Consider the following 12417-nt stretch of genomic DNA (forward strand, 5'->3'; position numbering starts at 1 on the left):
AGTACTGACTTGAAAAAAGCAATCTGAGCACACATAAATTTATTGCAGAGTTTTAACTCTATGCATATTTGGTGTCTTAGAGAAAAAAAAACTACTTGTGCATATGAAATGCCAAAATGCCACATTAAAATGAAACTTAATGGAACAATTATAACCAAGATCTAGATTTTCTTTTTTGCTATGCATTTCTTGGACTGCCTGTTGTGCTTGCGTGCAGATGAATCCTGCCTCATTCCCTATGTACCCTTCAGTATTTGTTAACATTATAGTTTTAGAAAGTAAGACTTGTATTTTAAAGTATATACATCAATGTCGGTTGAAGATAATAATAATCTTTTAAGTGAATTTACAGAGTTGTAGAAAAAGTGATCATAGATACTTCAGCTTATGTAATGTCAGAGTAATGCCAATAAATGTAAATGTCAGATTTCAAGGGAAAAGGCCAAGAACCTTTTACTCTGACTATGATGGGAATTGTCATTTCTAGAGCTGCAGATATTTGTGGTTTTGTTTTTTTTTTTTTTTACTATTCTACCAAAATTTTAATAGGCTATGAAAAGATTATCTTAAAACTTATGAAACTCCAGGGATAACACTTCTACGTCCAACAGATGAAACTCTTCTGAAGTTCTCAGGACCTTGAAGTATAGATTTTAATGGAAACTACATTCCAGCCATTTAGAGTGGTCCAGCCAGCAAGCTTTTTAATGAAAACAGAAATGCATACGCATGTGCTTGTGTTAACTCTGTAATGACGCAAATGCGTTTGGGTACCTGCGTGAGTCTATGTTATCTACACGCCAGGTTTTCATGCATTTCTGCTAAGGTTAGCCCTAACATTCAAACTTGAGAACATATGAATCAAAACTGAAATGCCAAGTAAATGTTTTTCTTCTTTCCCCCAAACATGTGCTCCTACCCTTTCTTTCATATAAAATTGAGCCAACACCCAGGCTGCACAATACCTCCACATTGACAGTTTTCAGATGTGGTAACTTGTGGGTTACCAATCCAAAAACACTTTCAAACACTGGATAGGAAAGATTCCCAATGTATCATGCAGAAATTCCCTCTGGCAATAGTAAGACCTGATATAGCAGAACTGAAACTCCACTTTCCAATGAAGTAATGACACTCCTCACTCAGGAGGAACCAAAAAGACGACTTCAGCTAGAGACATTTGAGATAGCATGGAGATGACCTTAGTCTGTTCTAAAAGATTTCTAGTTTGCTTTTGGTTATATGCAATGGGACTTGAATAAACAAACACTACAGGAATTAAAAAAAAAACAAACAAAAACCCACAAACAAAACAAAACACCATTGAATACTGTCAGTGCACTGTTTTAAAACCTTCTAAAACACCTTAAAAATGCTTTTTGAAACCTTTTTGATATGTACAGAAAGGATAGTGGTATGATGGATGTATATAAAGATTTTATTTCATTGATTTACAATGACCAGTGTTCTGGTCCTATTGTTACTATGACATGTCACATTCAAACCCTTACTTGACATCAGTTACACATCTCCATCCACACAAAAAAATACTACTACAACAGACTTTTGAAATTATATAGATTGCTTTCAGTATTCTCAATAGGTTTGATAAGTTAAACAGAAATCATCACTTGTCATCCGAGAAGTGTTTTTTTCGGAGAAAGGAGCTATTCAGCTAACCCTGTTGGGATAAGGAAAGAACAGGAACAATGGGAAGAACTGTGCTTGAGAGTCATGCAAAATTATCTGGAACCTTTTATTTGGTGAATTTAGAATTTTCCAGGTCTAAAGGCTTGTGTTGGCTACAGCTGAAGTTAATTAGAATTTTTCTATTATTTCCTGGATATTAGGAGTAACCAACAACCCCCTGGTGGGAAGGAAGGTATTATCAGTTGGTATTTTCATCCCTATGTAAACTTGCAAAAGTTTGTACATTAAATATGAGAGATGTGCCTTGTACACTTTTTGGAATATGGGAATATGGCTACAGGCAAGAGCTCTAGAAGCTTAATTTCAGCAATAGATGGCTTGTGTTAATTGCAAATTTTGAATTTGTAACAATATAACTCCATCATTTCTATAAAACAATATTTAATATACAACAAACTTTCACCACATAAACACATTAAAACCACCTTTTTATAGTTCCAAGAATTGAATACAGGGTTCTCATAAAAACATTTTCATAACTAGAATCTTAATACAGAATGATTTTTTTTCTATGCCGAAATACATTTAGATGGTAAATTGTTTGTAGAAAAAGGTACAGAGAGAAATGGGGTTTGCTGGCATGTAATCCATCTTATTTCATTCTTTCATGGTCAACTTTAAAGCAATATCTAAAATGTTTAACATAAATTATTTTATTGTTTCCTCCAGAATCTTAACGAGAAAAAAAAAAAAAAGGACATTAACTGGGTTATTCTCTGTTTCAGTGTCTCACAGGTATGCCCAGAACAGCACTTACCCTCTGTACATACTACCTTGACCATAACTATCTGTCGAGGGTTTTTTTGAAAGACATAAAATTCCCACTGACTTGAAGCTTTGGGTGCCCACAGAATGAAGAGTGGATTCACTGTAACAGCTGAACTGCATTTACCAAATGCAACACTGGAAAAAAAAATCCACATAAAAACACATAGGAAGATTGATCACACAATTTTATTAGAGTCTTTTGAACAATTGCATTATGTTGTTCCTTTATTTAAAAACTCTTGCAAAAAAAGACATTGGAGTGGACTGGTTTCAACCCTGAGCATTAACACTGCATATCAAGTACTGTAGTAAAGAAGCTGGTTAAGTTTGTAGCACTAGCACAAGTCACTGATATTAATCCTCTAGGTGATCAGGTTTTTACAAAAAAAATACATAGTTTTCAATAAATAATGCTTAATTTTACAACTTTGATACAGCAATGTCATACACTGTTTTGACACATACTAAACTCTGCATGCTATATAGTCTACTAGAAGACAAAACTTTGCCATGCATTTTCTTTTTCTAGTGCTAGAAAACATTTTGTCCTCCAGTGCATTGCCTCAAGCAGCCTTACCATCTTCCCTCTCTCACAGCAACAGGCCGTGCACTGGCATGCAAAAACCTCAAGAAAAGGTTTCCCCCCCACCATCACTCAGACTTCTAAACAAAAGTACTTTTCAGCTTTTCCCCCCAAGACCTGGAGTGGCTATGAAAACTAATTTCATGTGGCCTTGAAAAGTCTTTGAAATTACATATTTTAAAAGTGTCATGCTTGAAAAACTGCTCTAAAACATTCAATTTCCCCCACCTGTGGCCATCATGCAACATCATTGAAATGTTGTAACCATCAAAAGTCCCACACTGGAAAACAGGCCTCCATTTTAAAACAGCCCACCAAAAAAATAAAAGGAAAGAAGAAAAAAAAACTATCACAGCATTTATGTAAAGACTCCAAAACGCCAACATATGTACAAGAGCAAAACCAGATACAAATTGTAAATGAACTAACAATGGCATATAACTCTTCTGCCCGGCTCCGCCAGGAGTTGAGGCAAGTTGGTTTTGGAGATAAGCAGGACGATGGAAACAAAAACAAATTGTGACAATGGGAGTTCCTGGATTAATCATTATTATTTGATCAAATTTCTTCAAGCGGTAAATCAGTGTCTTGATTTTCTTGGAAGTGGAAATTACCAAAATCTAAAGCCGTAATTAATAGCATATAATTCTACAGCAAACCTGCTTCTGAGTATTCGCAAGTCTTAGACGATCGGTGCCCTTGCGCTTTTTCATCCTGCAAGATTGCACTTCACAGAAAATCCGGTTGTAACTAACCACAAAAGAAGAAATTTGATTAATTAATAAGGATTGAAACCTCCATTCTCACACTTCCAGGTTGTTGTTCATCATTGAAAACCATTCACCCCTTCTTATCCATATTGCTTTAGGGGTTTCCTTGTATCTACAGAAGTCATTCCTTTGAAATTGCTGTCAATCACAATTTTCTAAGAGTTTTTAAAATATTCCTATCTTTGCACTGGCATAAGTATTGGGTTTTCTAAGAGAATCCCAACCCAAAGAAGGTATTACTTTTATACATGAAATATTACGAACTTTTGTTTCCCTTTTTGTAAGTCATTCTACACTTTCTGCACATTTGTGCTTTATATTGAATATAAAAATAGGTCTTTAAAACTCTATTTACTTTAAACTCACTAAAAAACTACTTGCTTGTGAAATTCTCTTACAAATTCACTGCATCCATGTAGAGAAGATAAAACTAATTAGGCAGTTAATTGGTATAGGTAGTGTGCAAAAAAATTAAGGAAAAACAAAAACAATCACAGCCTTCGATGTGGGTGAGGGGAAAGGAAATAAATCAAACGAATACAACTGTATAGTAGGGGAAAGGTAAGGCAACTCATTGTATTAAGTTTTTGTTGTTTTTTTTTTCTTGGCCATGCTTACAAATGAAGGTTAGGAGGAATGAAGACACCTATCCTGCCAGCAGCCCTTGAGGCAAAAACTCCCATTGAGCTCAATGAGAATTTTTTTTTTTCAACCAGTGCAGGTTTAAGGCCTTACTAGGCAACAATTGTGAAGATGTAAAAAGGAACTTCATGAACTGTGTTGAATATCAAACACCTAAAAATTATATGGCCCTGACTTTGACCCCACACCAGTTTTACCTTGGTGTAACAACAGAGTTGCGCTTTCCTCAAACAGGCAGGACTGAAGGATCAGACCGCACGCACGCAAATCACGTTCAATAGACTTGAAGAAGTTTCATCTGAACAACAGTGAATGTAGCACTTAAACGATGCTTGGAACGAGTCTTTCTACTGCATTTGTAAAATCTGTACTTAAAGGAAGAAAATATTTCTTGGTTGTGGTGCTTTTAAAAGGAACAGAGGAAAAACATAACAAAAACAACAAAAGGGGGGGAAATGGTAAGTTTACAGAAATGTTCACTTAAATTAAAAAGAATCATCACGTTTGATTAAGTTTTACATTGAGTTGACATCCTCAGTGTTACCAAGTAAATTGTCTTTCCACATAAAAAAAAAGCTCATTTTTCTGCCTTCTGTCACCGAGTCCTATTACACTTAAGAGCAGTACTGTACAGAGATAAATGCAAAGAATGGGGAAATAAAGGCCACAGGAGATACTAAGCCTGCAACAGGACTGCTCTAGCATGTCAACAAGGTATCCTTATGTACACTAAAAAATAAAAGTGAAGAGAAACAGAAGGTATGAATATTATTAGATATGAACAAAGCAAAAAAAAAAAAAAGAGTAGCTTAGCAGATGCTATTTTTCATGATTACAAGATTATTTTCTACTCACTGAGATCAGCAGGAGCTTAGGCATTCAACAGAATCAAACTTCAGCCCTAACAGTGTAGTATTGGCTTAAACAGAACACTGCCTAATTTTTTCCTTGAGCAATATGCAACCATAAACTCCAAAAAAAAAGATAGAAACTAAACTGGACAAAAATTGTCTCCCTGCACCATATACCTCCACTCAAAATGTTCCTCTGATAGAGTATTGTGTAATTCCCATCTAGAAGATAGAAAAGATATACTTCTGAGTGGGTATAATATTCTTTGACTAAAGTAGACCTGTTGCTCTTTTAAAATATGCCTGACTGCTCTATACTTGGATCCTTTTAAATCAGTTATCCTTGACTAATATTTTAAATGGTAATTTTAAAAACACCTTCCAAAAATATATGCGAGTCAAAACTTTTGTAGGCTGAGACACAGACCTTATTACAATGCAAACTAAATGCAGCCCATATTTGACCATAATCGTTCATAACTCACTGAACATCTGTAAAGCACAAATGTTTAATGACACTGCCTATTATCACTTTAATAAACAAGGATGCATATCAGAAGAAAGGGACTGGAAAAACAAGTCCCCATACTCTCATGATAGCTTGAAGAATTACTAAGAGAATTTTGGCTCAGTTTTAAGACTTAGAACCTGATCAACTTACTCCATCACCCTAGCCCAAAAATGGATTTTTGATAGCAGGATAGCGAATGGCTAGGCTAGAGCACTTCAGTGTATCTATTTTCTTTCATTCTTTTGCCTTAGAAGAGATAAATGTCATTTGTTTTCAATCTGATTTCTAAGTTATTACATGGAGAACACACTAATCATTTGAGACCAAAAACTGAAAATTCAAGAAACTCTGTTTTATTGAGGACTATCCATTGCCAAGGATATCTTGTAATTAAGTTTGTTTTAAAACACAGTTTCTCATAAAGAATTATCACAATGCAAGACATAAATTTGAGTTCCCAGATATGCTATATCTCTTTTCTGATAGCAAAGATTTAGGCCAAACAACTTTTATTTAGAATCATGAGTGTTTTATTATTATTATTAATATTATTATTATTAGAAAGAGATCAGATTATATTAATCATTTTACTACCAGTTTAACTAACCTAAAGTAAGATATCTCACCACTTAAATGCCTAAGAGTTGTCTTTGATTAAACATAACATGCATGCAGGTTTTAATGTTATGTTTTATTATGCCTTACAAATGTGTATGCAGGATTTTCATTTCAGCAAGTCTGAAAGCCTGTAGCAGTGGTTGCCACCAAAATACCAGCACAGTGAATTGTCCCTGTAAACAGCTGGATCAGTAATTAGTGGAGAAAAATAAAATAAAAAAAAAAAATTACCAATGCCTATCAGATAAAAAGTAAACTTATTGAGAAACAAAGTTCCACCTTGAGAGTCTGTTTATTGCCATCAGCAGTTATTTCAGAGTGCACAACTGAAATCCGATGGCTCCTAAGGTAAAAAAAAAAAATTGAAAAAATAAAAAAAAAAAAAAAAGCACACTGACAAAGTCTGCTCACCTACAGCAGAAGCTCGTACCCTCCCTTCCTTCCCCACGCCTCGGCCCGGGGCGGCGGGCGGCTCTCCGGAGCGGGGCCGCAGGAGATGCAGCACCGCTTGCCGCGAGCATCTCCGCCCCACGTCTCGCCTGGGCTACTCATCAAAAAAGGGAGAGGGGAGGGAATAAAAATAAAAAATAAAAAAAAAAAAAAAAAAAGGGCAGCGGCGGAGGGTGAGCACCGGGAGCAAAAGCGGGCGGGGGGGGGCCCGAGCCGCGTCCCCCGCGGCGGCAGCGGACAGCCGGCCCCGCCGCGCCCCCCGCCCGGAGCCCTCCTCCCGGGAGATCGGATGCGGGGGGGGGGGGGAATGCTGCGGGGCGGCCCCCGGGGAGCCGGGCTCGTTCACCGCCGGCCGGGAGAGGGGTGGGAAGGCGGGAGAGCCGAAACTACCGGGTGCCAGCCAACCTGCCGCCCGGCCCGGCCCCGCCTGGCGGTGACCCCCGCCGGCGGCGGGCACCCAGCGGGGCCCCGCGGAGCAACATCGGGGGGCGGGAAAAAGGCGGGTGGGTGTGAAAAAAGGAAAAGAAAAGCAGCAGTCCTTGCTCTCCTTCCCCCCTAATCATGCACAACAGCCTACAGCTACCGCTCCTCCGCAGGCGAGGGGTGACAACATGGCATCTCCAGCGTTACTTCTACAGACACTAATAGCGATACGAGTTTCTATCAGTTCCAGCTGATTTATTAAAATTGTCAAGATACAGACTTTCAGCATTTAAAAAAAAAAAAAAACAGGCTATGATGTTGACAGTGCACAAGTCTGCTTTTGCCATCATTTGCTACAAAATATGCAGATGGTCTGTACTTTAGATTATATTGCACAACATGAGAAACTTTTTTAACTATGTGCCTTTTTCTTTTTTTTTTTTTTTTGCTAAAATCGAGAATCCAGTTTCATACCTTCCATCTGGGGCCCCATCCACATATCACAGCGTATGAGATACATAAAGTCCTACTATAGTACAGTACATATACAATCTTTTAAACTAAGATAACAGCTCTGAGGTCTATATCACCATTTTCAATAAATCTTTACCTACAAATATTGAACAAATCTGAACTATAGCTGTACAAAAAAAGTGTTTGTTTTTTTTTTTTAAAACCACAAGGCCTTTAGATGCAAGGATTATTTTTTTAAAATTTTAATCCTTTTAAAACCAGGACGTAACGTACCAACAAACTTGCATGCTAAAAACAGAGGAAAAAAAAGAAAATAAAAGGGAAGAAGTGCCTGAAAAGTCTTACTGAAAAAACACAGCAAGAATGTTCCCTTTTCACTGTACAAAAATACGCCTGAAAATATATTAATTTTTAAAAAAGACTGAGGTCTGTTATGTATCAAAAATGTTTCAATACCTTTTTGTACTGAGGTCTAGGCTGTCTGGTATTCAATCAAGGAGGTATAAGGGAACAAGTTACAAAAAAAAAAAGTTGGCAAGTAGAAATCACATTTGTAAAACCATAAACAATTTGATCTGAAAAGTAAACTCTGATCTTAAGTCAGTTCAGTTATTTGTAAGCGTTTGTACAGTCTGCATTTTTTCAAGCTCCCTGCAGCTTTGTTAAGAATCGGATGCATAGAAGACATCAGTTTTCTCCCTCCAAAAAAAGTTGCAATGGTCCCTTTCGGAAAAGAAAAAATTAAAAAAAAAAAATCAGAACAGTTCTTTAAGATCTCTCACGGGAAAAAAAAAAAATCCACAAACCCCCTTGAGTAACAGTTGTGCTGCCAAAAGACTTCTTTGCAGACCATCTTCCAGACTTCAATCAGAGACCGACAAGCTTCAAACAGCGCCTTCTGTATCACTTTTTTCCCCCAGTCCCATTTGCCTTTGCTGTTGTTGTTGTGATCACCAAATGCAATAAAAATTGGAAAAAAAAAAAGACAAAAATAATTAAAAAAAATAAAATCACAACTCCCGGGCTCGGAACTAACTTCGAGATTTTTTTTTTTTAAAGAAAACAAGACTTTTTTTTTTTTTTCCCAATCATCACCACCACCACCACCACCGGCGTCGCGTGGCTCCAGCGCCGCTGCCGCCGCCCGCCGCCCCCGCTCAGTACGTGAACACCAGGTCGGAGAAGTTCGCCTCCAGCCAGTCGCCCGCGATCATCTCGCTCAGCTCCGGGGTGCAGTAGTCGGGAAACTCGAAGTGGGAGCCGAGGCTGCCCTCGCTGAAGGAGTCCAGGTCCTTGTCCACCAGCGAGAGGGAGAGGTTGCCGGCGGCGGCGGCGCCCGCCCCCAGCTCGGCGGCGGGGTGGCCGTGCTGGGAGAAGTTGAGGCTGAGGTCGAAGAGCAGGTCGTCTGCCTCCTCGCTACCGGCCGACGAGGTGGAGATGGACCGGGAGGAGGCCGGGGAGAGGCCGGGCGGCTGCTGCGGCGGCGGCGGGCCCTGCTTGGTGATGTTCTTGAAGCTGTAGTAGAGTCTGCTGCCGCCGCCCGCCGCCGCGGCACCGCCCCGCACCTCCTCGTAGAGGCTCGCCCCCTCGGTGGACTCCGCCGAGGAGCTCAAGGTGGGACTCGCCGGCACTTTGGCCACGTTGTACCGCCGCAGCTGCTGCGGCCCCGGCTCCTCGTCCTCCTCCTCCTCCTCCGCCGCCTCCTGCTTGATCCGCAGCTGCAGCTCGTCCTCGTCCTCCTCCTCATCCTCCTCCTCGTCCATGAAGACGCACTTGACCGTCTTGCTGCTCACTTTCAGGGTGCCGAAGACGTATTCGTCCCCCGCGTAGTCCCCGTGGTGGGCGGCTTTGGCTCCCGGCTTGGGGGGCGAGGAGGCGGAGGAGGCTTTCAGCTTGCTACACTTCTTGCTGGAGCTCTTGGCGCTTTTGCTGCCGCCGCTGCTGGCGGGCGCGTTTTTTTCCGGACTTTGGCTGGCATTGGGCTTGGCCGACGGGTCCATTTTGGGCTTTTTCCTCGGCCGGTATTTGTAGTCGGGGTAATCGGCCATGTGCTTGAGCCGCAGCCTCTCCGCCTCCCGGATGAAAGGGATCTTCTCGCTGTCCTTCAGCATTTTCCACCGCTTGCCCAGGCGCTTGGAGATCTCCGCGTTGTGCATGTCCGGGGACTGCTCCATGATTTTTCTCCTCTCGATCTTAGACCACACCATGAACGCGTTCATCGGTCTCTTTATGTGCCCCGACGCCGTTTTGCACCAGTCCGGATCGCTCTCGTCCAAAGCGACCGGGCTGCAAGCCATGAACTCGCCCTCTTCTGTGTCCATCGCTTCCCGGGGCAGGTTGCTCTCCGCCTCCGTACTTTCCGCTTGCTGCACCATGGCGGGGTCTCGCCGAGGCGCCGCTCTTCCCGCCGCGCCGCTCCCCTCCGAGCCAACAAAGCCTCTCCGCCGCCCCCTCCCACCGCCGCACCTTGCCCCTCGCTTGCGAGCCGAGCTCTGCCGCCGCGCTGCGAGGCGGAGCCCGCGGGGCTGACCGGCGGGCGCTGGCTGCTGCCCGCGGCCCCGGCGGCCCCGCTGCGGCCGGGCCGGGCTGGGGCGCGGCTGGGCTGGGCTGCTGCGCTCGGCGCCGCGCTCTGCCCGTGCCCCGGCCTCGCGCCGCCGCCCGCCCTGCCCTGCCCCGCCGCGCCGCGCGCGCTCCCCCTTCTGCGAAACTCCCGGCTCCTCGCCCAACTAGTTATCAGCGTGTCATATGGGTGACATCACTCCCGCCGCCGGCCAATGGCGGCGCTCAGCCGCGCCCACCGACACGCCCACCGCTTTTATCTGCGCCCCCCCCACCCCCTCAAGCCGCCCCGCATTTACACTCCCCCTGCGCGGGGGGTGGCCGGTGGGGGGAGGGGGCCGCTGGCTCTCGCCGGATGGCCTCTCCGCCCGGGAGGAGGCGGCGGCGGCGGCGTTGCGGGGGCTCTTCGGCCGCTGCTGGGCGAGGCGCGGAGCGGGGCGAGGCGGGGAGGGGGTCGGCGGCGGCTCACCGTGGCCCGCTCTCCCTCAGGAGGCCTCGCGGCTCGGGGCGGCGGGCCGTGCCGGCGGCGGGCGGCAGGGGGCGCTGGCGCTACGCGGCCGCCACAGCGGCGGCGGGACGGCCCTTCTGGTGGGCGCCGGGCCGGGCGGCTGGTACCGTCCCCGCCGCCTTCCCGCCGGACCGGGCTGGGTTCCGCCGCCTTCCCCTGCTCCTCGCTGGGGGAAGCGTGCTTTCCGCGGCACACGGTGGTCGGTGGCGCGGGCCCGCCCGCGGCCGTCCTCCCCGCCCCCCAGCTCCGCTCCACGGTGGGGCCGGGGCCGTGGACCCCCGGAGGAACGCGCCAGGCGCCTCGTTTCCCCGCCCCGGTGGCTTGTCGGTAGCGAACGGGGCTGCGAGGCCGCAGGGCAGGACCCGGCACGCTGCTGAGGCGGGAGGATCCGGTTGCCTGCGGGTGCGGACGGTGCCTCGGCGGTGCCCGGTGCTTCTGGGGGCAGGGGCGGCCTGCCCGGCGCGGGGGGAGGCCCACCTGTGCCCCAGGGAAGGCCCAGGCTGCCCGCCAGAGGCGAGCTGAATGAGGGGGTCATCGCACCCAGCTGGAGGCATTTCCCGCGTGGAGTAGGCGGAGGGTAAAGGCAGTTTAACCAAAGCAAGAGGTGAAAACTTACAGAAAGCTTCTAATGCTACTGATTCGTTTGTTTTCCAGAAAGCATCCAGTTATTCAGCAGCGTTGTGATTATTGCAGAACGCCTGTAGCGGGTCCAACTATTCCAGAGTTTGCAGAATTTTTGAAATCCAAAGCTGACGGTGTACTCGGCTGTGGTCATCTTGCTTTGCAAAACGTGTGCCGAAAATGAATTTGCATACTGCTCTGTGGGTCCCTTTGTGTTTTTCTAGCTACTGTTTACAGTTACTAGTAAGACAAAAGTTTAATAAGTTTTGTGTTGGTTGCTGGCTTGGTGCAGAAATGATGGCAGTCAGAGGGATGAGCCCTGGCACAGCCTCTTCTCTGTCAGAGCACATCTTATGAACTGGTGCTAATGGGGCAGCAGGTCCCCTGGTACGTGATCCTCTAATTAGCACAGTGGTTCACTTTTCTCAGACCACAGCAAAATTGCTGTTTGGATGATGTGACTATGATATCATAGGGCTGCAGAGTGACTAGTGCTGTTACAAGACAAAAAAAAAAAGGAAGAGAGTCACCTCTTTAGCTTTATGGCTGCATTAGGGCTACCAGGTCTCCGCTGCCCTTGTCAAGAGTCAGGAAGAGTTTGAAGGAGTAGACGAGATGCAGATATGTAGTGTCGTGGCGCTTCCCCTACTGACCCCAGCTGGGTGTACAGAGAGAAAGAAAGGGCATAGCTTAAGACGGTTCAGTTACTTCATTGTAAAGATGGATTTTGAAAAATACTGCTCTGCCTCTCCATGAGTGCCCCCAGGAGGGACTTTTTCCCTCTGAGACTTGCTGTCACCTCTCTTTGTGATTGCACCTGGTGGTACAACCTAGCCCCATAATAATACCTGTCCTTTGGGAGAGAGGAGGTGAAATGGAAAATTTACCTGGCAGGGTTCTCAACCTGACATAAAATGTTACAATTCAGA

The 12417-nt window shown here is 44.8% G+C and overlaps 1 protein-coding gene across 1 annotated transcript; it reads right to left on the minus strand.

The window, feature by feature from the left end:
* Positions 1-6224: 6224 nt before the first annotated feature.
* On the minus strand, positions 6225-10439 carry SOX11 (SRY-box transcription factor 11). Its single transcript, XM_081997175.1, has one exon. It carries the CDS (start codon positions 10173-10175, stop codon positions 8958-8960), a length of 1218 nt encoding a protein of 405 aa, XP_081853301.1. The 5' UTR covers positions 10176-10439; the 3' UTR covers positions 6225-8957.
* Positions 10440-12417: the final 1978 nt, after the last annotated feature.

The sequence above is a fragment of the Phaethon aethereus genome (assembly GCF_964289735.1).
Source record: "Phaethon aethereus genome assembly, chromosome: 3".
Classification (NCBI taxonomy): Eukaryota; Metazoa; Chordata; class Aves; order Phaethontiformes; family Phaethontidae; genus Phaethon; species Phaethon aethereus.